The following is a 25,124-nucleotide window of genomic DNA, read 5'->3' as shown; positions in this document are numbered from 1 at the left end:
AAAATCCAATAGGATGTTGTTACCTGACTTGACCGGAATCCAGCATAATATTAAATTCACCTAAATACACCTAAGAAACAAGTTTTTATTTAGATACAATGAAGTTCGGTTCATTTGAAAGTCTTGCTTAAAATGTCATAGGCTGCGTATTTGTCCGTTGAGTTTTGAAGACACACTCTTTTCTTAGTTTCATATCCAGCTGTAGCATATCCCCCACTATGATCGAGTGTTACACCAACCATTCTATCATTGTGAACTTGTAGGTTATAACCTCTGTGAAAGCGTTGTTTTCATTCATTCGTCACAATTTAATGTCACATATTTTGAAGTACTTACCGATCTACAGTAACCGTTTTTTGTGATTGTACGATAGTCGTTCTGCTGGATCCGCTAACTGCTCTAATTTTATCAGACATTATTCTGTAACAGCAGAAAACAAGGAGTAATTGTACTTTTTTCGTTTGCAATAACAACTCATAAATATGAAAAATCAAATATTTCGCGCTTTTTGTTACTAAAATGTGTACTAAAATAGCCTCATTAGATAGTGTGTGTTGTTTGTTTTGAACATGTTTAGTCTGATTTCACAGTCATCCGTTTTCATTCCGTTTTGCATCCATCTACATACATGACAGTAGACATTTCATACAATAGAGCATTATTATTTGAAATGACAACTGTCACGTACATGGAGGCAACATGGAATGAAAACAGACGACTCTGAGGCCACCTTAAGTGTGAACTGTGATTTCACATTGTAGTTGATATTTTAATTAGGCCTAAAAAAGCAACTTGAAACATCAAATTACGAGACTTAAGAACTGAAGAAGCTATTAAATACAGAAGATAATTGAATCATTTCGATATGTCGATTGTTAAAATCAGTTTAACAGGCATAATATGAGAGGAGTGAAAGAATAGTCAATGAGTAACCAACACTTACTGTAGCTCCCACAGAACAACACGAAATAGATATCTAACTTTTCTTTTGTTCTGTCGTCGAAGAACAAACCAAAAGTCTGTCTTCCGTGTTGCTCGCTGAAGTTACGGCAGCCTGACAGAGTCTGTTAATTTTACAGTAAATCGTTAAGTTACCTACCTTATTCTCGAAATAATAATCTTGTGGCAACGACTTTGTTTAATCAACTTACATTGACAACTGAAACAATTTCTTAAATTGAATTCCTGATTCCAAATCTTTCTTTAACGACTTTGTGGTACATACGCATTGTAAATGGAGGTTAAAGCAAGGGCAGAAACTGATATGGAAAATTGTACAGAAAAGCGCACGCAAACAGGGCTACATTGCAAAATTTTCAATTTATCAGAGGTATTTTACTAGTTCGTCAGTCACATGGATTGCATTCTGAAAGAAGTTTCACAATCGCGGATTCTGTTTATCAAACAAATTTCTATAAGTATGAAAGGTATTTTACTATGCTGGTGCATGTAATAAGGCTATTACATGTATAGGCAATAACCTTTACATCACTCGCATAGTAAAACGTCGTACTACACACGGAAAATAAAGTGATATCTCGTATCACGATGAGTAAAAGTACCTCGGGCTGCCGCCCTCGGATACTTTTTCTCATCTGGATACGAGATATCACTTTACTTCCCTTGCATAGTAATGTACTATTCGTGGGTATCTCAATCTCACTGAAAAAGCTAGAGTTTTTTTAACCGTTAATGAAATGAAAGTTGATCTCGCGTTCAGAAGTTTACCTATCTGAGGTAAATACACAACAAACCCATTGACCCATTGACAAGCAATATACTGATATAAAGAGCACGTCCTCAATGAATTATTCCACAAAATTTAGAGTTGTAGTTTATGCAACCGAGTTCAAAATGCATTAGGCACTAGATGTGTCAAACGAGGTCTTAGGCTACAAATCGTAGCTAGTGTGCCTAATAAATACCTTTGCACTGAGTTGCATAAAGCGTTTCTCACAACATTGACATCTAAAGTGTGCAGTGCTCGCACATTACGATGCTGAGTTGTAAAAATCACCATTATGCTTTATGCATACACGGTTCGATTGATGCAACGAAACTTTTGTATGTTATTACGATGAAAGAAGGAAACATGTAATAAAAATAGGTCCTAAAAAGTGATGTAATTTGAGTTCTCCAACGGTTGACTCAGCAAGGTTTTGGGGATCAAATTCACGTTGCGATTGCAGAGTATTTAACAAGATTGACATTATCAATTCTACTCCGAATTAATGTATTAATCACTTTATGACATAGAATGTTATCAATTAACCGCGATGGATGTTCCATCCTTCTTCTTCTTATTTTCATATACATGCGGTCGACATCATTATTTACAATCTTTGTTTTTGTTTACATTCATTTTTCGCAATAATTCCGAGAATATAAATAATTTCTGTTTAACAACTGACTGACCGGGTCAAACCATTAGGCTAGACGATTTGGTGTGAATTGTAATAATCTAGGCGATGCAGAATTTACTGCGAAAGCGCACTTCAAGAGTTTCTATTATGAATTATTTCCGGTTGTTGTTTAAAGCCTAGGCGCTGTAGCAACAAAAAGCGTTGAGAAAATAGAATAGCGAGCACTTGAAAATAGCTATTTTCCGTACAAAAAAACAGAATTTCTCGCTTGCTCCGCTCGTGAATCTCTTTAATCCTCCTTTTAACAGCACTGGGCGCTGAAATCGATAAGTCGGCCCTGAGCAAAACCCTGTTTTGGTTACATCACGGCAGAGTAAAATAAACTTTACTCTGTCGTGGTTACATGCGAAAGTGCCTGAAATCTACCCAAATACATGGAAAGCGACGAAATCACCGGATGAAAGTAAAATATGTTGTTTTGTCGATATATACCTTAAATCTTAAGACGAATGGTGAGCTTGATCAACGAACTTTAAGCAAACATGACACATGCATGGTACCAACGAACTTCAAGCAAAACTGCTTGGAATTACAGCTGCCAAATAGGCAACTCTAATTAGAGTATTGAAACTTGACAGTGTGTCACACAAATATAAACTATTTCACACAAAACAATTTGGCAGCTGACGACTATGATCACTTTTGCTTGTAGTGCGTTGACTTGACACAGGCGATGCGGAAATGTTTTATCAGTCACCAAAGTCGTCCAGGCTAATCGTTCGGGTATTTTCCACTGACTTCATCCATTCTAAGGCTCTGATTTTTCAAACCAAAAATAAATTACTTGATTGGGACTTTAGCTTTCGATTGTCGGGGTTCATAACAATCCTGATAACAGATGTAAACAAACATTGTAATCATTAATTTGTTTCAAATGTAGAACTCATCTCCTTATGAAAACATTCTCTCAGTGATATTAGTAAACCTACAGTAGTGTATCATGTCTCGCGATTGGAGGGACAATTTTAGTAAACAATCGAATAATTTCGACATTAGAAATGTAAAAATTCATTCCAAAGAACGAACATATTCATCAGAGTAAGTAACTCGCCGTTTTTTTTTTTATTTTTATTTTCAATTTTTGAATATTTGCTCGTTTTGCAGTACATCAAATATAATCGAAAGAGAAACAACAGCCGTTTCACATAATAGTCAGACTTACTTCTATGCAGATTCGAAATCGTGCAAAGTTCAATCGAATGATCCGAGTGATTTGTATCGAGCCTTAGATATAACTTTCAAAGCAAAACCTTCAATTTTCGGTAAATTGGTCACTGCTATTAATACCTTACTGGGATATTCTTTTGAAGAAGACGATACGACGGCACTTGTGAATAGTGAGAAAAACAGATTCAATAAAGGCAGCTCCAAGCCCAAAATGTGAATAGTCAAAAAATAAAGGAAAGCTAAGTTGTAAGTAAGGCTGGTAGAAAATTCAATTTTAATTCAGGAACAAGTGCGGAGGTATTTTAAGAGAAATAGCTACGAATAAGGTAAGAATTTCTTCATCACATAAAACTCACCTCGACATCTGTAATTTTATCGACGCTGCTTATGACCGTTCAGTTTTAAACGTATTGAAGAACTTGTTTCCACTTGACTGAATTGAACATCCATATCTAACCATCATCTTTAAGCAAAGACTTTTCTTCAAGACATACTGGGCTTCCCCCTTTATTTCACCACTTTTTGAAATACAATCCATACACCAGTCCTTCACTCACATTATCGTAATCTAAATTTTCGTCCGGTTGAAATTGGAACCGAACGCCTCCATCAAGCATTACCTCGCTACGGCAGTCAGTTCGAAACAGTAACGATTCGCCGTCATCCAACTCCCATTTCGTTTCGATTTCGTATTGCTCGAATGGTTGCAAGATGATCGGTTTCTGTAGCATTATTTTGGTGAACGAACTTGTGGATATTTCAATGGTCTGACTGTGCAATGGAAGCTCGCGACAGGAAGACCGTTTAATGACTAATTGACCATGTTTGTGATCAACCGATTCACTTTTGAATGTACTGAATCCCAGTTGACCCAGCAAAATGCGTTCGTTAACGGAAAAATTCGTTACGTCCCGGCATCTGGTAACCAATTTACAAAGATTCGGCAAAGATCTGCGGTCACAATTAACGATTGTCTTATCTTTTGTCCACGCCGGTATACCGCATCTCGGTTGAGTGGAAAATCGTTTTGTTTTTAGAGTTCGCCTCAGCGTTAGATATCCCAAAATGTCAATTAGCTCACTACCATCTAACAGACCGTCCTCCGCAATACAAACCGAAAATTGCTCTGATGACATCGTAGGAAATCGAATTAAATCAAAACATTGTCCAAGCTCCAATTTTTTGTTTTCCATGGTCGGTTCGATCATCGACCGACGACATGCTTCCGTTGCCCATTCCATAACCTGATGGAAAACAAATATTTCGTCACAACTTAGTTCATCCATTTCCAAAATTCTGCTCAAAATATTCGCTCCGCATGCTCGGAATGACTCAGATGTGAATACTGTTACGGTTTCCAAAGAAATTTTCTCTTGGCACAAATTAATCAGATGAACTAGATCAAACATTAGCGCTAAATCATACACCCAGCACACCGTCTGGTCAGTTAAGTAATACTCTAAAAACTGTACACACAAATTGATCAGGCCAGCAACATCGTACTTGTCGGCCAGGGTGAGCACCTCACTTATGTGATCCGTGGTTAGTTCAAATTTATCACAGTAGAAAAACTGAAGGAATTCCAAAAATGCATCGTGTGTCGCATCAACAATTGTGATGTCTCCAGGTTCCTTCAGTTCACCATAAAACATTTTCTCGAATACAGGGCTTGCAACGGCCAGGAGACATTTGTTGGCAGCAATTTGCTTTTTCTCATCGGTGAATATGAAGTGAACGTCGGTGATGTTGTTGTTTTTATAGAGCTTGTAAAGATTGGAATTGATGTGATAGTTCTTCAGTTCTCTTTTCTGGGAATGTTCATAAATTTGCGTCATGTCGGAACCTTAAAAGATAAGAAGGCATTGAGTGTCTTCCAATTTTCTGAGTAGTCGGCACATTGTAATGATACCAAAACAAAGTTTCTTCGGTTTAAAACAGTAGCTCTCTTCCTCTTATGCTATGACAATTAGTTAATTTGATGAAAATCTGTTTTGTAATCTCATAATTTCAAAAATATTCACTGATTTCCCTGAGTTGGGAGAGAATTGGGCGAACCTGAAAACGTTGGAGAGACCTTTCTCCAGTAGGGTAACGGAAACGAGCCTTGACGAGTTACGAGTAGTGAAATAGAGGTCTGATTGATGCCAGCGTATGCGTAAGCGAGATGAAACAGGGTCTCGTAACTAAAATAGAGGAGACTCGTAACCGGTGCCGTTACCCTATGCTTTCAAGACTTGAATGATGCTCGATGTGTTCTGGGTCGACTAACTTTAAAATCATTGATTTATTGCCTTGATTAACTGGAAGTCTGTCATTTAAGGCGAACACGTCATGACCTTTATCTTGTCAACACTATAGTGATTCATTTGAAGCCACTGTCGTCCACATACAAGTTTCAGTGAGCCAAACTGGATTGCAATTTTGCTATATCGTTCAATTACCGTTTCTGTGTTTGTGTTCACTTTAAAAACCTTGAACTCATCAAACTCGTCAACATCAAAATAAATTTTCAATCACATGGTTTCAACGTTCTTTATCACTTTTGTATGATGAACCGGGCAATTTCTACATTCACAAAACAAAATAAATTTTCCATCAGATGTACTAAGTGTACCCACTGAACTACTGTTTTTATGGCCGTGAAATAACTCTAAATCTTACTTTGGATTCTTCTGTGTGCCAAAAATTCTGATACTTTCAATCTCGTTTAACAAATTTTCCGAATAAAATTTACAGACCAATTTCTTCGTGAATGGAAATGTTTTGAATTAAAACAACTGACTTTCCATAATGATCTTTTCTGATATCATATGATTTTGATGTTTCTTTTGCAATCGCGCTCACTCTCTCCTTCATTCGAAATTATCATTCGAATGTACGCATTTCTCTTCGGTATAGTTGGGGGCCATGTATCACTATTTAACAATGATCTAATGCGAAGCATTTAAATAAATAGCCTCAATACAAACAAATCACACGTTACTTATAATATCGGCGGCTGGTATAAACGAATCGTTATTTTCTGATGAAAAACAATTCGTTCATAGGTCATTTTGACATAATTTAGCACCTATAGGTGCACTGTTTCTCTGAAATAAGCAAAGGTGTTTGCCTAATCCTTAAGAAGTTTATATAGTCATACAATCCAGAAATATCACGGCAGAGTAAAGTAAAGGTTTACTTTACTCTGCCGTGGAATTATCAATATCATGTCAGTGATGTTTTTGTTAAAAATTCACAAATCACCCGCACTAATGACAAATTCATTCGAAAACAGTTTCATGCGTATACGCAACCATCTTCGATATGAAAACTTAAATTCGCTCGTAGCTTTAAAGCTTCAAAGCTTCTTTGCTATTCAGAACTTTCAAAGTTAAATTAAATGATTACATGACATCTACTGTGCAACTTTAGCGAATGTTGTACAATTGTACGGTTATTCATAACGGACAATCAAATTGTTCAGCTTTTTAAAAATACGATACATTGTGTCATAGCAGTAGCTGTGCTGTGATAGTTTTCTTTGAAAAAATTAACCATTGCGATCTTCAGGTATTCTCGCTGGTAGTTTCAATTGTGTTGAAGTTAAGATTCTGGAAAAACTACACCCATTTTTCGCCGACGTTAAATTTCGAATTCGAATCAAATTGAGAAAGCTATCCGAATTTATTTAATTTTCTAAACATTTGCTAAATTCTAATTAAAATTAAATGAAAAACAATTCGATTGATTTACACTCAGCACCACAAATCGGACTGTTGGAAATTCGCCGATATGGTAGGAGCTAATTGAAGTTCACTGCTATCATTGATCGATTTACGCCCAGGCTTATCTTTCGCCACTTTCGGCATTTCTGCCGAAGCCTTGTATTTTCTATATTTAAAGAAATATATATCCAGACACATCGCAACGATCCACCCTAAAATTCCACATACAAACAACATTGACAACATTTCTCGGGAAACGGAATAATACACAAACCTGCCAGGGCCAAGTAAAGATAGTCGTGAACTGAAGCGATAAAGATAATGCCGATTGTAGGTACGAACCACCACAGAAGCCATGGTATCATAAGTTTATATTTTTTCTTAAAAAAAAAGATCTTGAGTTCGAACTCATCTTTATAAGAGCAAAAACTTTGTGTTACTTTTATGTCACCGACTATCAACAATAGGCCAAATATCAAATGGATGCCAAAAACAGCAATGAATGAAATGTTCACCATTTTACAGAAACGGTCTGAAAAAGCACATTTTTTGAAATACTGATCGCCGTCTACAACTATTAACACCAAGTACACGATACAAGTTAACAAAAAATTCTTGTAAACGCGAGGTAGCAAATAAATCAGAAATACTACGAAAACGAAAATTAATTGGCCACTCAATGTGGTCATGATTTTTTACGGACGATGCAATCGACACACTGAACGCACAAACACACGATGTTCTATCAATGACAATGATGCAATTGAAGTCAAACAATTCATTTTGTAATGTTTGGAGAATTTTAAACTAGGCCCCACCTGGTGGATGAGTCAGGTCACTTGACTGACGAAATCGTCACTCAACTAATTAAATTATGCATCGGGTTTTTGTAAACTCGAAGTTGAAGTTACTATAAGTTGTTATTTTGTTCAAACCCATTGTTTTTGGATGGATGTTTGTCAATTATGCCTTTGACTGTAACATAGCATCTGCAACCAAGCAGTAGAACAGATTTTCCAAGAGGGACCTGCATATGCAACCCTACTATATGTTGTCATTATAAAAGACTTGAGTTGCCTGTGTACAAAATTTTGGACACACATGCTCCAGTTGTTGACAGCATTTTGGTTTCGATAATTAAATGTTACATCTGATTGTTTATTGACAAATTTTCTTTAAAGAATACAATTTCTATGAATCTGTTTGAAATGACCTACTTGTCTACATTTTAAAGTGGGATAATAGTTATTTATCTACCAAGGTAGGTATGAAGGTATTTTGTCGCACTAGATGTCGATTGTCGATCCGAGGCGAAGCCGAGATGTCGTGTAGATACAACGTTTTTCGCAATTTCGGGCCATAATCACCTTTCCAATGCAAAACATGTCCTACATTTTGTTCCAAAATTCTTGTGTATACAGAAATTCATTTGAACGATCAAGAAGACTGCATTATAATACACATTGCAATGTGATGTAAAGTGACGCGTAAAATGAAATCGAGTAGTCAATGCTTAGTATATACGCTTCAACAATACGTTCGGTATAATTGTGTGATCTATAGCCGAATGGCTATAGTCGCTGCTTTGTGTTCAAAAACCTTTTGGTGTCGGGGGTTCGATTTCTGGTCAATGCAAGATTTTTATTTATAACAATTTAGCCTTCGTTGAAGGTAATAGGTTATTTAGCGTTCGAAAAAAAGTTGATACCGCACTGCGTGCGAAAAAAAGGTAATATCGCACTGTGTCCAGGAATACAGTGAAATAAATACCTTCAAAACGACATTAAATGGATGCATGGAAAGGTGATGATTATGGACCGGAATTGCGAAAAAATTAAAATTTTTGCCATACTAGAGGCTCTCATTAAATTTATACTTGTGGCGGTTCAAACAATGGTGTTTGTTTTGTGGCAGATCATATTACACAGGCTCAATATCTGTCAAAAAAAATCGATTCTAGTGCTTGATTCAGTGCTATGATTGTAAGGTTACAAATGTGTCTAGCTTACTGCAGCTCGGCTGGGTCTTCGTCCACATCGAGTTGGAGAATGTAGAGATTTTGTTGTTACGCCTCATTCGATTGTAATGTTTTACACAGATGAAGAATGAGGTAGTAAATGTAAATAGACCACCAAACTACTAGTGATAGGATGCTGGACGGATGTATAAGTTAATGGAAGAATCCTGTAACTGATCCCACCGCAAACAAATCTAGTCACAGAAATAATTGAGTTAATTTTTGTAAAATCATTTTGTGCTTCGCTCAATATAGTTCGAATACAACAGAAAATGCGGACCTAATACCCTCTCCCTAACTACCTTCATAAGATGGTAAAATTAGAAATTAGTCAACAGTGTATGATTCCACAAACGAGGAGAGATATTCATGAACCAAAAATCTTTTATTTGAAAAATGTCTTTTGTGACGGTCAGTGCATTCTCCTAAAACAAAGGAATAAGGAGTTATTTTGACATCGTCTAAACGAAGTTTGTTTGCTAGAGAGGGTATTGGCGTATTACCATTAAAGAGATAAGTTTTAGAACGTTTGATTTTAAAAACAAGTAACAAATTGATGGACCTTGATTCGCCTTTTCATTTTCTCTATTTAGGTTACAGTGAGGATTGTATATCAATCTTTACCCATGTCGCCAGCTGTTTTTTCTCCTTTTGTTTTTGCCTCACTTTTCCAGCTGAAGCACATTCGTTGAACAAACAGATCCTTTTATTGTTGTGGTGCCAACAGCACCATAAAATTATTCTTTTATGAAATCTTTTTCATCTTAATTTGCATATACGATAGCGAGATACGATCCCAAAATTAATGCAAACATCTCTTGAAGTAGAAAAATATTTCTGTTTTTTTGTTGTTGTTGTCTTACTTTGATATCTATATTACCATGCCAAAACGATTAGATTTACTTTCACTATTTTGAATGTTGTCACAGTAATAAAATAAACTTAGGATTAGCACAATGTTATTCTCAATATTAATTAAATTTCTCATATCTTGACTGTTGCAATCAATCCTCAGCCTTTTCCATGTTTTTTTTTTTATTCTGATAAATTATTATTATTAAACGACTAATATAGTTTATAGAGCTATACTACTTTGTGAGACTATGCGGTTATGGCTCAATTCAAATTTTGTAGATATGGAGGAAGATTATAAGTTATGATTGTAATAATCATATAATCATGTAACTAAGATGCCTGCCTATTATGCGTTCATATCGGAGGTTCACATTCATCTAGATCTAACCTTGATACAAATGCTTTTTTGCTTCTTTTATTAATTTGGAAAGTAGGCATTCAAAAATAAACCTTTAAATATCACGTCATTCTTAATTAATGAATATACGACCGGTAAAGACAAGACAAACGATTTTTTTCTTTATAAATCAAACGGTTGGGAAGATAATTGCCCATTCTTCTCATAATTCTTGCGCATTACGGTTGAGATTATACTGTGGTAACCGTTGGTATTGCCGGTATAAATCAGCAAATTTAGTAATAGTTTCGATTCTTTCGGTCGCTTTTAGGTTCAAGAATTCAACAGTCGGTTAAAGTTATGGTTGTGACGACATCCAGTCCGTTCATGAGGAACAACAGAGAGCAAATTTGCAGAGACAGATAGATAACACTAAGACATTTTTTTAGCATTATTAGGGGAAAGAGCCGTCATCAAAACCGTAGAATAATTAATTTTGTGCTGTCCCATTTTTCTTACGCAATGGCTACAACACACGAAAAATGCAGCTGTGTTAGATAATGTACATTACCTCGAGATGAAGTTTCCTGCTACAGGTTAGATTTTCATCTCTTTTTGTCAGTGTACGAAACTGTTACGCACTAGTGCGTAAATAGTTATTTATTTTAGTTATTTTTTCGCACTAGATGTCGATTGTCGACCCGAGGCGAAGCCGAAGTTTTATCTTTCACATAGTGAAACTGAAACAAATCCAGCTGCTTTTTTTACGTTACAACAACGGGCTGAGCATACATACATAACGCTCAGGGACGAGAACAACTACGACTGATAAAACGAAATTGCTTTGGTGTTTATTGTTGGTTGAAGATCCTGTGTAGATCAACCGTTGCGTCCTTATCCAGAACGTTTAGAATCCCTGAAATTACCTCCCAGCTGAAATGACTATAAGAAAGCTAAACAAAAGATAAAACTTTGAGAACAAACAAAGCTTTTCGCTTTTCCCTTTCCCATGGCTCACGTTTAGTGGAAAAAAAACTTGAAGCAAAAGACGTTGTTTCGACCTCCGAATGTGATGGTGGTCACAGAACAGTACAAAACTGCTCATCTTCAGTTGCTTCTATCACATTCGTTCACAAGACAGCATAAAATCGCAACGTTGAACAAGTTGTTGACGATTTTATTTAGAAAAAGTTGCAATTAAAATGGAAAATCGGACTAAAGGAGTGCTCTGAAAACTTCACCACAAATTCGCAGCAAAAAACATCGAGAAAATTCACAAATCCAACACATTCGAACCATAAACAAAATAAAAACAACAAAATTCAGCGGCACCGTACTCACGATTGTAACCAAATTCCTCTCTAGTGATCTAATTTCTTCAATGAAACGCCAAATTCTATTACTTCTCAAATGAAAGTCAGTTGCAAAATCAGCCAATTTCAAACACCACAACATTGTTGGACACATTCGACTATTTGATTTTAAATTTCCAGAGGCAATTTCGATCACAATTGAACCGCAATCTTGACGCATTTATTGAGTTAAAATAATCGTACTGGGTTTTCTCGAAATACAGTGAGAGTTAGCAGGTCAAACGTTGCGATCTTAACCAGAGCGCACCCTGGGAAAGGGAAGGGAGAAGCTCTGTTCGTTAAAAGTTGTATTAAAAAAATTTTATAAAGCATTTTTTTTGGCGAACGACAGCTTTTCAGCACGATCGAGAAATAACGTTTTTTCTGAACGACGTCAGAAAAACCCGACGAGTCGCGATATTTTAACACGAGTTAGGAAAATACCTATTCCGATACAAGTAGAGAAAATGTTTTTTTTAGCATTGAACAGTTAAACATAGGAACGGGACAGGTCACATTGGCGAATTGTAGGAAAAATGAAATTTAATTCAATTGAGTTACAAACAATTTTTTTTTATTTTTTATCGATGGAGAACCTAATTGTAAGACACTTTGTCTCGTATCATATGCCAAAAAAAGTAAAAACTTTTTTTATAAATCATTTTGAAAGTCACTGAAAACACGAAAATTCGAATCGAAATACAAAAATGTTTGATGACATACTGTATTTCTATTCAAATTTTCGTGTTTTTAGTGACTTTCAAAATGATTTATAAAAAAAGTTTTTACTTTTTTTGGCATATGATACGAGACAAAGTGTCTTATAATTAGGTTCTCCATCGATAAAAAAAAAATTGTTTGTAACTCAATTAGCTCTGTTCCGAATAGGTTTACCACAGTTTTGTTTAAAACTTACCTTCTATTGAAATCGGTAGTCTATTAATTTGATACGTAGCTAAATCAACAAAATTCCAGTTTTTGCATTTAACTATGAAATGGGGTGACTTATTCGTCAATTTCACATTGTGTTCGAAAAACTATAGGGATAGGGATGAAAAGGATATTTTTTTTCTTAGAACTATTACTTATGATTTGATCTAAATTTTGTTGAACTTCTCTACAACGACAGTGAAAGGAGATTTTTATGGGATATATGAGGGTTCACCAAATGTACCACTGCTGAGTTACTGTCAAATCTAAGTTATGAAGAAAAAAAAACGAAAAGAAAACACCGACACATTTACATTGTTTACTTATATGCTGCAAACGAATCCCATGTTTAAACCTTCTTTTTAAATAAGAAATTGAGAACGGATTAATGTCAAAATCACACAAAAAACATCAAATTTTACAACATAAAAATTATGATATTTGTCTTCATAATTTCTATTTCTCCCATAAAATGTTTTAAAAGCGGATATTTTGAATATTAATTAACCATTTAAACATAGAAATTAATTAAAATAGTAAAAGAAGACGTAGAAAAAAACAGAAAGTTAAACAAAATAGAAAAAGAACTACTTTGCATATACCTCGAGCAAACTAAATAATAAAAATTTAGAGATAGAAAAAAACCCAATGCATACAGAAATGGCTTTACTATGTTTAAAGTTCATGTGTGTAAATTCCTCTAAAGACCTATTCAGATTATATCAATATGGAAATTATGTTAACAGACAGACGCATGGAAATAGGAAATGAAATATAAATCGAAAAGCAAATAATTGTAGAAAAAGACAAACAAAATCTCTGGCGAAGAAATGGAAAAGAATTTGGTCAACTCAATTTTACTGTGATGCGAATCAGTAAAATAATATTGACTCTATGTTAAGTTCAAGGCCACAATAAGTGAAGTCTAATGTGCATCTAATGCGTACTGGAATGGGGCATATGAATAAAAAGACAAAGAGATTTTTTTTGTCACCGAAGTAATTTTTTAATAATTTTTTTTCTTTTTTATAAAATCGTTATTAAAAGTAAATCAAATATTTAGTCTACTTAAATAAGAGAAATATTTATATACAAAAAGCTCTGCCCGAAGTGCAATCGGCAAGAGAAAACAAGGCAGTCAAGAGTCATCAATTGTTATCACAATTTAGTGTGGTGGACCATAAGCTTGATGTGGTTGACCATGGGCATGCGATGAACTGTGTTCGAATGAAACACCACTGACTGCATCATGAGATCCGCCGACAATGCCGCTTCCACCGCTAATTTGTCCACCGCTTGATGCACCGGCTGATCCAGCACCTTGGGTCTTGTACCTAAAAGTGGCAAAGACAAATTTTTGTGTTAAACAAAGCGATACCAGAAACAATAATTTCATTTACTTGATGAAGTAAACTTCGGGTTTGCTTGGCACAACTGGTGGACCAGCAACAGCATTTCCAGCAGCATCAGTGTGTTCTTCGGGTTTCTTGACCAAAACGTAGACAATGGTTTTTTCCTGGTTGGCGGCCTGTTGAGCAGCAAGTTGCGCGGCAGAGTATGATGGGGCTGATGGAGCCTTGATGAAAATGATTTTGTAATGTTTCTGGTTTACAACGCCGCCGGCTCCACCATTATGACCGTTTTGTTGTTCTGGCTCTGGGGGTGGTACATGAACGTAGATGTGTTTTTGGACAACAGTAGTTGCACCGCCAGCGGCTGCACCACCTAGAAAAATTGGTTTTTCGTTTTATACAATTTTATAGGAAACATGTTCATGTCGTGTTCGTCAACTGAACAGAACTACACTTTTGAGTTTTAAATTTGCAATATTCAAATATTCACATCTATTCCAAGAATTATCCGTGCAAATTTTGGCCACTATTATTTTTAACTATAGTTTCGACAGAGAAAGAATTCAACTTCTGCAGCATCAAAGTGCATAAATTTAAATTTTAAATATTCACTCCACAATTTCACATTTAATTTTCGGTGTAATAATTCACAAAGTGTAATCCATTTCAATCAGAATTTCTCCAAACTAAAATTTGTAACACACTAACCACCGAATCCGGTATCGAAAGATGCACCGCCTCCGAACGACGATCCACTGCTGAACGCTGATCCGCTGCTGTATGACGAGGATCCACTATTATAGTTTGCACCGGTATCAACATATTGTGATCCTGAATCAAATGCACCGCCACTTGAATAGCTTTGTTCTCCACCAACACTATAACTAGCACCAACTACACTACTATCACTGTAACTAGGTGGAGCCGGTGCACCGTATGACGGCGCTGGTGCCGGAGGAGCTGGAGGCTGGTACGAATATCCAGCTTCTGGCCGAGCAATAGCTAAGGCAACAAAGCACGATACGAACACGAATGCTTTCATATTGGGAAGTGAAATAATGTCTTTCGATAACCGAACACTGATACTGAACTGACTGATTGACCCAGCGGTTATTCTATTTATATCAAACCGATATTGCCCACACTAATGAGACTGTTAATGTAAAATGCGTTAAATTAGTTTGAAGAGACAAAACGGCGAGAAAAAAAAATAGAAAACTATGATGTGTGGTATATGCAGAAGATGAAAATATTTACCTCCTAACTCATTTATGTATAACGCTCACGGAGAAGACGGTAAAGAAGAAAAAAAAACGTCGTCTATGTGTTGCTTCTTTTTTTGTTGTTTAGGATAAGAAGTGGTGGTACGAAAACTTTGATGACTTTATGGTAAATAGTTGTGTGTCTTATGCTAGATATTGTGCTCATAAATTCGTCTCAATTTTGCATAAAATAAATATACGCGATTTGATTAGTCTTCCTTGGTTTCGTGTGTATGGTGCTAAGTAAAAAAATTCTCATTATCGTATTGTGAATGGTTAATTGGTTACACAAGGAAAAATCTGATTTGAGAGAAAGGTATCATCGGCAAAAATTTATTGGCATTTTTTCGCGGATTTATCAAAGATTGATAAGTCTCAGTCTCTCTCTACACTTTAATTTATTTACATATTAAAACGTTCAAGGGCATTTGCGGATTTGCTGTTGTTGTATCATTTTGTTTTGATATGGTGCGTACACATTTTTTTTTTTCTAATTTGGTTTTTAGCGCTAGAAATTAATGGAAGCGCATATGGCAAACACAATAGACATTTTTTTAATGAGAGATTGGAAAATGTGCAAATCTCTCTAAACAAATTTATTTTTTGTGGTCAAGTCGTTCATCTTCGTTTTTTTTTTAATAGGTGATTGAAATTCAAAATTTTTGCATAGAAAATAACGAACGGAAAAAAAACCAGCAGATAAATAACGACCGCAGTTTTTCAATTCTTCATAAAAGGTTTTGTGAAACTGTGAACGTCTTCCATTTCAAAAATGTATAGAAATGCATTTGGTGATTCGTTATGCAATTGCGTAAATTTGATCGCGTTTCGCGATTTTTATGGTCATTTTGTGGGAATGAAAAATATTAGGACCGAGTTCAGATAAGTCTTTTTTTGTAGGATTTTTAATTTGGTTGACATTTGGAAAGAAGATTGATCATTTAACATGGGGAAACAGTTTATAGATTGTGTGAGATATTCGCAAGAATTTCTTCATGTTAATAGTGGGCTAGCAATAATAATACGATCACTGAAAGTATAATTATGCAATTTATTAGGTTTTTTCACTTGCTCAAGATTGGACACTGTGATTTGCTGATTTATTTGATAACATGGATTATAATTACTTAAAGCTAATGACGACGTGATCTATACCATCTGGTATCAATCGTGTTTTTTTTATATATTTTCCTTTCTCGGATTTGTCAATTATGGATGGACTGAGTCAGTCAAGAAAATGAACAGACAGTAGACTAATCCAGATCTGTTCAATCTTTAATTCTTGGTAAGTCTATCAATTTGTTTATAGGTCCTGATTATTTTCGAGGATTCTTCGCTGCTTCTTGAACAGATTAATTCAATTTTCAGTTTTTAATTGATGTTAGTTAAAATAACCGACTCAAAGAGTATAAATAAGTAATTTTAATTGTTTTTTTACTCGCACGAAAATTGTCTTTCTATAGTTGTCCAATCACTGAACTTTGATCTTTTGTTGATTTTCGACAGTTATATAAAATGCCATTCTCGGGATATAAAGACACGACAAACAGCCCAACTTGATAATCGTAAAAATATTTAAAATAACGAGATTGTAATTGACAGTGAATGTAAAAGATTTTTCTCAGTTTGCAATCGTCTGTTGAAAATTATTGGCAGGTTGGATTTTCAGAGTACTTGCTGCCCGAGTAGACTTTCAAATTGCGCTGTGTATTCTTTTCTAGATTATTTTTACCATAAATTGTCGTCATAAATAAATAAACTAAAATCTATGAGTCAATTTGTGGAAATCATTAATCTTTCAAGTTACAGGCGAAGAAAACTAAGAAGCACAAACCAATTCTCCCTATTCATTCAACATGCATTACCAATGGTAAGACCTTTACGTATGCATATCTTACTTGTAAGGTAGTATATTTGTCACAATTAGTGATATCACCCATTTTAGAAGTAAACCTCCAGTTCTTTTACCCTTAAGGTTATTTTTTTAGACTGTTGTATATTAATTATTAGATCTCATCGAAGTCGACTTAGTGTGTACCTTATGACAAATTTGGTTTATTTTGAATGGCCCCATGGTAAGCTATCAAGAAATGACAAAAAAGATCGGAACATTTAATAAGTTTTATCTGAAAAGTATCAAACAAATCTTGAATAATGAAACTTTTTTTTGCATTTTCTTGAAGCCTTTATTACTCTGAACATTTCCACATAATAATTTTTTGGGTTTTGGCCGTCACCGATAAGGACTCGCTCTCAGAATATACGCTATGAATCTGATCTTTGACAAGCACTGCCTGGACACAGTAGGTGTCGATACATGAGAAAAGTTGAAAAGGGTTTTCTCTGGATGATTTTACACTAATATAAACTAAGATGTCCTAACATCACTCTTCATCATCAGTCTGGAATAAATTTTTTTCTAAAAACCTGGTTTGCATGTGATTTTGGCTATTTTTCACATAGCGACCCCTAAATCGATTCGGATCGAGTTGGTCCCATAGACACTTTTTATCAGGGGACCATATAGAATGATTTTCTGCACTGTGCCCCAAACATTTTGGCACTTTAGTTTTTTTTGGACACCCCTAATGTGGAATGAATCACATCAATTGGATTGTATTCGTTGAAAATGTGAATGCTTTATTTTCTCCCACTATACAAGTGCTAGTCATTATTTCAAGGATTATTTTATTTTTACTCCAGGCATATTCGAAATTCGCACAGTGCAAAAATATTTTTCCCATTCCAGTCAAAAATTTTCCTATATTTTTAACTGTACCGATGAACGAGACTTACTTTGAAGGAATTATGCACGGATTGAAGAGGATAGACGTGTGTACCATTTTCACATAATATTATACACAGAATCCATTCGTATAGCCGGGTGCAGAAAAAAGAAAATTTGTACGATTTATTTGAGGAATGCATACAAAGTCAAAAATGATTTCCATTTCTTGTATATGTACGACTTTAAATAATAAATTTTATAAGACCTAAGACCCCTTTCATTAAAACATACAATTAAAATGGATTTCATTTAGAGCTTGGAAGAATGCCAGAAACCCAAAAACTTTCCATTATCGCCCCCGTTTTGGGAACTTTGTGCAGAAAATGTATTGTGTGCAAGAGTTGAAGTTTTATATCAATTAAATGTACATTTAACTACGAGTGAGAGTATAAGAGCATTTTGTATATATCTATAAGTACGATATGGTGCATGTGTATCCAGCATATATATTTTATTATCGGAGTTGTAAAGTTGGTGGGTTGTATGAACTTGTATAGTTATTGTACAGTCAGAGTTTTTGAATGAAAAAGTTATTGTGTACCGGCGTTGTTTCCATCGAAGTATATATGACGAGCTGACGAGTGTAACAAATGTATTATTTCAACATTTTGATGAATTAAATCACACAGACACAATTTTCGATCGATAAAATTCAATTTTAATTTAACATAAAATTGCAATTATTTTGATTTTGTGTACTTATCGAGTGGGTTGACGTTGCATGACTGTACAATACCCCAATCATATTTGCCTCATATTGACCGACATTTTTAGGCATCACATAAAATGGTGTCCACTAATTGAATGCAAGTATGCAGTAGAGGGTGACAAGAACATTGATAGAGGGTGCAGGAAGATAAACGACCAGTTTTCAATGAATGCTAATCAAGTTATTAAATACCAATCTCTACCAAATAATGTACCAGCAAAGTTTAGATACGGACGACGATTTTGAAATTATTGACCCATTTTGTTTCAGCTGTTTTATAGTTGATTTACTCATATAAGCAAAATAGTTCAAACTTGTGGAATGGCGCTTGCTAAAGACGTTAAAACACTTTTGTTTGTATGGATATATTAGACAGTTTGCGCAACTGACGAATATTTTATAACTCAACTTGTAAGTTGGACGTTCTTGTAGGTTACTTTTAATTTTAAACTTATAAATATTGCGTCATTTACGCAAACTCTATTAGCTGAAAGTCTTCAGAAGCGAAATGATTCACTTATTTCATAGTCAACTGTAAATTTCACTAAACTTCTGAAAATTGGTAAATTTTACTGATTTACTGATCCCATTAATAATTACGGCTACTTTTTTCAGTGCTGCCAGAAAACTCGACAAATATTCATTTTATGAAGTCAAATATGGGTTCTATACTCCCCTAAATAGTCCACCTAATTAGGGGGTTGGACATACATTTATCTATATAGAATGTCGTTTTGTCCAATGAAAGTATAAACCAGGTATGGTCTGTTCATAAAAACCGGAGGACATACGAATTTCATACAAACAAACTCACCTTTCATGAGAGGTGAGTTTGTTTATATGAAATCGCTATATGTCCTCCGCTCCATACAAAGTTTGACATTCGACCATACCTTATGTTGACGTTTATTGGTTTTGTCACATTAACTAGAGCTCGTAGTTTTTTCTGGTCACCTTAGTCGGGAGGACTAGCTGTTTCTAAGAACATGCTATATCTTTTCGTCTCAAGTTTCACGCATGCAGAAATTTTTCTGACTCCATTATGACTCCAATATGCCAAGCAAAACAGAAAGTGGACATTAGCGAGTTATAAGAAAATGAAATGTTAATTTTGCTAATTGGCCAAGTGCCCTTTCTGCATTTAGGTATTCGAACACTATCATATTGGACGTAGTACCGTAGTATATTGAACATTATCATATTGGAGGAGGCTCGTATTAAGATGTTTTACCCTAATAGAAGAATGGTTTCCCTTAAATTTGGTTACATACAGCAACATTTCCATCTTTAATTTTTAGAGAATACCACTTAATAGCTAATGTCCGAAAGATCATCCAAATTATTGAATATTTTATTTTGACACCCTACTGTGCAATGTACAATTCTACTTTATATGCATGTCTCATAACAACTGACATCCAAATATATTAACCGGAAATTTGGAAAATTCACTTGTCAATAATTTCACACATTTCTCTCTCAATATCCCCCATACATTGAAACCGCATTATAATGTTACAATTCCATCATTTCATTCACATCATCTTCTTCCTTATTTCACTGAAAATTACATTTCCAAATTGCTAAAGGATTCGATGATGTACACACAAATTGGAGAGAGCGAATATCACATTGTCTTTGCAGAGGTTGTCGTGTAGATAAGCTTAAAAAGCAGAAATCAATCGATTTCGTTACATCCCAGCCATATCTGCATAGATATGAATGAATATCTATATATAGAGTAGAGAAGAAATGACTTATGTGATCAATTTCCTTCATCAAGTTGCAGTTCATACATGCTAATTTTCTTGCAATTTATTTGAATGTCATTTTGAGGGAAATTTTGTCGTTTTCCTTTTACTTTATAAACCATTATTACGTATATGGTTGGATATGTACGGAGGAGAGGAACAACTAGAAAATATGTGAAAACTAAAAATGTGCACCATCTACCTATAATACAATGTTGGATGCATGTAACATACGTACATATATATAGGTAAGGTGCCGCGCCGGTTTCGGTATACATCTCCACATTATGATAAAACGGTTTGATGCCGTTCCCGTACTATTATTATATAATGTGCTATCGCAAAGCCATTTATCTTGCGTCGTTGTACTCGTATACTGCTATATTGTGTAATCTTATTTATGTTAGTACTACATATGTGAAACGATGGGTTTTAAAAGGAAGTGTATTTACGTTTTTCTTTACGGATATTGTGCATGACGACGTCTATGGTCTGAGTGATACATATATACATACAGTAATATTGCTTACGTTAAGCTTATGACATGAAAAAAGAGAGTAAAAATTGTTTCTAAACTACATTTTAGCTTTGATATTACAGATGTTGTGAATGTAAAACTTTTTTCTTGCATTTTCTTATATGGAAAATTAAATCTTGGTAGCTAATAAAATGGGATTTTGTTGGTATATGAAAATTCAAATACAGAACATATTCTGAATGAATACGCACATTAAGTCTCTGTAAATAATCGTGCTCTTATTAGCTGATCTCGTTGTTGGCAGTGTCAGTGATTGAGAGGTGAACATATTCTTTGAAGTGATTTCTTTCATTAATTTGGAAGTCTTTGATTATTACCAACGACAATGTGCATGCAAGTTACCGCTTTTTTTTCTTCTTTCTGTCACTCTAACTCATATGATATATGAGTGATCGCACCGATGTGTATTGTGTAGGATATAAAATTAAATAGAAAATTGAAGGAAAAGCTGCAGCGTTAACCTTTTACAGACGGCAAGCATATGACCAGTATTATTATCGGGTCTATTACTTCCATTGACCAAAGAATTTTTAATCTGTTGATTTCAAATCTTGTACTTCCAATTTTTTTCTCATGCATTTTACTATATAAAGGATAAAATTGCACAGAGCTTGTCATTATGTTTGTCGTTGTTGTCGATAACAGATGAACAACCGTATGTGACAGGTTAATCGTATTTTTTTTTTTTAAATAGTAGGATAAAACCACCAAATATGAGCACATACAAGTCTATAGTTGTCTATAGACAGATGCAAAGAGAGTTATTTTCGTAAAGATGTATGCGTGTTTGCCGATGTACGGTAATATGTGTGTGTCCATAGCATCTGCAACCAAGCAATAGAACAGATTTTCCAAGAGAGGCCTGCGTATGCAACCCTGCTATGTTGTCATTATAAAATATTTGAGTTGCCGGTGTACTATATTTTGGACAGACAGGATTCAGTTGTTGACAGAATTTTTGTTTCGATAATTAAATGTTTCATCTGATTGTTTATTGACAAATTTTCATTAAAGAATAATATTTGACAACTATTTGGGCGTATTTCTATAAACCTGTTTGAAATGACCTACTTGTCTACATTTTAAAGTGAACTAAAAATTTTAAAGTTGTGCCACTTTAGGCGCTCTCATTTAATTTACACTCAGGATACGCACGAACTTTGCAAATCATAATGGTTTACCCCTAATGTAATTTCTGTTGGTGTACAATGTCTCGGTAATCCGAGAGAAAATCTTTTTTTAGTTGCAATGTCTCATTATTACTCTTTTTTTTTCAAAAATATAAGCTCAGACTGTAATCGCTGTTGAATTCGAATGTTGATTTGTTGTTTATACAAAAGCTTTCATTAAGACAGCACAACACTGTTTTTATACAGCACTAAAGAAAGTATGTAAAGATTACATTTGTGGTCAGCTAAAGCTACGCTGAATAGAATTTTCCGCTTACGTTTAGTTAGAAATTGGTATAACTTTAATTGAACTGAATCGGAAATCCTCAAAGCGCATCAAGGGCTTTATTTTTGTCCTCTTCACGTATATACAAATTTGTTTTCAATTTCAATATTCCAAATGCCTCGTTATTTCAAATGCATTTCACAAAACTCTCATTTCGATGTCACTGACAATTTTGTCTTCTATTTATTTTAATATTGAAAAGTCCCTTTGCATATAAATGAAAAGGAAAGACTACTACTGCCACATGTTCGATATTAAATTTTATTTTGCAAAAGAAAACATTTTTTCTTTCTTTTTGTAAAAAAAAAAGAAGGAGAAGTAAAACTAGGTATTCCGAATATCCAAAGTAAATGTTGGATGCTGCATTTGCATAGTGCTTGTTTATAGTCGCAGAAAGGTAACGATTGAAATTACATGTTTCGATAGGATATGAAAACGGTTTGATGCAACTGCGAAATTCAAATTTCTTAGAAAATACTTCAATTCATTTGATGTTTCCTGAATTTAGTTTTTACAAAATTTCAAAAAATAACCGAAAAACGACATTTAACATTTAGTATAACGTCAAACAAACTGACATTTCTATATGAGTTCTAAAACTACAAATTACAAAGGAAGTTACAAATATCAGACTGTATCCTTTTAACAAAGATTCTTTATACTGCAAGGACAGTCAATAAATACTACAACAGAATTTCAACCTTTTAGAAGTCCATAACCATCGCCAAAAACCAAATACCGAATGTATTCTTGCTGCTTACCTTTAAAATATTGAATTACAAGATTTTGCGTGAAACTTTGGGCGTTGGGCGTTGATTTTAATTTCAGACTTATGTAGACATATCGTTTGTAAAGGCTTTAAAATAAAAATTTAGCATGAGCTCTCTCCTCTGGATTAATCTCTTCCAAGCTCCTAATGTCTTATAACTGGCGAGCAGTTGATGAATTTAAATTTGCCATTCCCGCAGTGACCGTAATGGATTATCGCAATTCCCAAAGAATAGTAACGTTTACAGACATACTGACACCCTAATGTTTCCTTTAAGTAGCTACCGTTACTCAATAAGTTAAGCTAAAGCATATCCTTGGGTTATGGTGACATCGATGTATAGCTCTGTATTTTGCAGAAAACCGTTCTTCCAGAATATTTCTTATTTCTTATATTGAACCCATTGCTGTGAAAAAGTCATGCGAAATTGAATATGAAATTCATTTTCAATAGAAGGGCGAACAAATATAAAAAAAAAAACTAATAAAATTACCAGAAATCCGTCTAACAATATGAACGTATGAAAATGGAATATTTAACCCCTCGTATTGATATACAATAATATACACACGACAAGGAAATCCTAAAGAGTATATATGTGTACCCGATAGTCTTATTATTATTATTATTATTATGTTGGTTTAAGATTCAAGCTTATGTAATAATGTGGTGAATGCGAGGAGACGAGGAAGAAAAATCATTAATTTAATTTCAAAGACATCTTTTGAGAAAATGTCGCATCATCACTCTTTAAAAAGGAGATAAAGATTTTCATTTATCTTATGGAACAATAAATAATCCGTCCTTTTTGAATAGTTTAGTTTTGTATAAGCGAGAACATTCACTACGCCATCATATAACCGGTACGAAAAGTAATTATATTTGATAGGAAATTGTTGTATAAATGGGAAATTTCGTATATGAATAATTGTTATAATTTAAATTTTGAAATATAATTGAATAGATGGAATTAGAGCGTTTCTTTGTTTCGCATGATTCAGTTTTCTGTTTTGCTTGTCTTTTGATTTTTTATTGTTGATGATTTCGTATAAGGATAATCTTTCCAAAAATAGCAAAATCACCCTGATCACTTGGTTGGCACTAACAAGACACGAAATTTTGCGAACGAAGGGTAACACCTCTGAACTTTGTAGAGGAGCAGAGAAGTGAGCTAATTTTTTTTTCTCAACACAATTGAGAGACTCTATGCGACGAAATTAAATCCATTACAATATCCGTCTTACGAACAATTGATCACGTTACGACGGCGAACTCTGTCAAAACTTGACATTCGATCTCTTGCTTTGTCTTGAAACTAGGTTTGTTTAACACACTTCAAGCATGAGTGGTACTCTAAATAGAGTACTGAAACTGGATAGTGTACGAAACAAATTTTGGCTCTGTAAAAATATTTGGAAACATTTTTCATAAAAAATAGTACTCTATTTGGCAGCTGTCACTCGAAGCACTTTTGCTTGAAGTGCGTTGGTTTCTTCCACAAGCCGAAAAGGAACGCGAGCATCCACAGAGCCATAACCTCAACGCTTTTGCGAACAATTTGTCAACAACAATTTTTTGGTTATGGTTCCATGGATTATGACAGCTCAAATGACCTTGGAACAGATCTATTCTATGAAAAAACCACTTGAAAAAACAGAAATTTCATAAAGTACAGCATATAACAAAAGTTGACATCGCGAAGCGACCTATTT

The 25,124-nt window shown here is 34.5% G+C and overlaps 2 protein-coding genes and 2 long non-coding RNA genes across 8 annotated transcripts; 1 reads left to right on the top strand and 3 right to left on the bottom strand.

Annotated features, from left to right (window-relative positions):
• Nucleotides 1-65: 65 nt before the first annotated feature.
• LOC119080643 (BTB/POZ domain-containing protein 6-A-like) lies at nt 66-6,491 on the bottom strand. Of its 5 annotated transcripts, none has more exons than XM_037189060.1 (4): nt 6,377-6,491; nt 3,947-5,433; nt 337-420; nt 66-273 (listed from the first exon to the last, which is right to left on the bottom strand). In XM_037189060.1, the coding sequence occupies exons 1-2, from the start codon at nt 6,444-6,446 to the stop codon at nt 4,103-4,105; spliced, it is 1,401 nt and encodes a 466-aa protein (XP_037044955.1). In that variant the 5' UTR covers nt 6,447-6,491; the 3' UTR covers nt 66-273; nt 337-420; nt 3,947-4,102. The 5 variants fall into 5 exon arrangements, 2 of the variants coding, with proteins under 2 accessions (XP_037044955.1, XP_037044962.1); XM_037189067.1 differs by having other exon boundaries at nt 6,252-6,409; XR_005088364.1 differs by lacking the exons at nt 3,947-5,433; nt 6,377-6,491 and adding an exon at nt 6,252-6,363.
• On the top strand, nt 3,313-3,844 carry LOC119081020. Its single transcript, XR_005088416.1, has 2 exons — nt 3,313-3,461; nt 3,528-3,844. It is a non-coding gene; the product is annotated as an uncharacterized LOC119081020 (long non-coding RNA).
• A 751-nt stretch (nt 6,492-7,242) lies between the features above and the next one.
• LOC119081025 lies at nt 7,243-8,141 on the bottom strand. Its single transcript, XR_005088417.1, has 3 exons — nt 7,738-8,141; nt 7,572-7,677; nt 7,243-7,509 (listed from the first exon to the last, which is right to left on the bottom strand). It is a non-coding gene; the product is annotated as an uncharacterized LOC119081025 (long non-coding RNA).
• Nucleotides 8,142-13,769: 5,628 nt separating this feature from the next.
• On the bottom strand, nt 13,770-15,242 carry LOC119080725 (putative lysozyme-like protein). Its single transcript, XM_037189243.1, has 3 exons — nt 14,849-15,242; nt 14,189-14,513; nt 13,770-14,122 (listed from the first exon to the last, which is right to left on the bottom strand). Exons 1-3 carry the CDS (start codon nt 15,180-15,182, stop codon nt 13,954-13,956), a joined length of 828 nt encoding a protein of 275 aa, XP_037045138.1. The 5' UTR covers nt 15,183-15,242; the 3' UTR covers nt 13,770-13,953.
• Between the last annotated feature and the right edge of the window lie 9,882 nt (nt 15,243-25,124).

This window comes from Bradysia coprophila, chromosome X, assembly GCF_014529535.1.
Source record: "Bradysia coprophila strain Holo2 chromosome X, BU_Bcop_v1, whole genome shotgun sequence".
Lineage (NCBI taxonomy): Eukaryota > Metazoa > Arthropoda > Insecta > Diptera > Sciaridae > Bradysia > Bradysia coprophila.
This window is presented reverse-complemented; position numbering and strand designations above follow the sequence as displayed.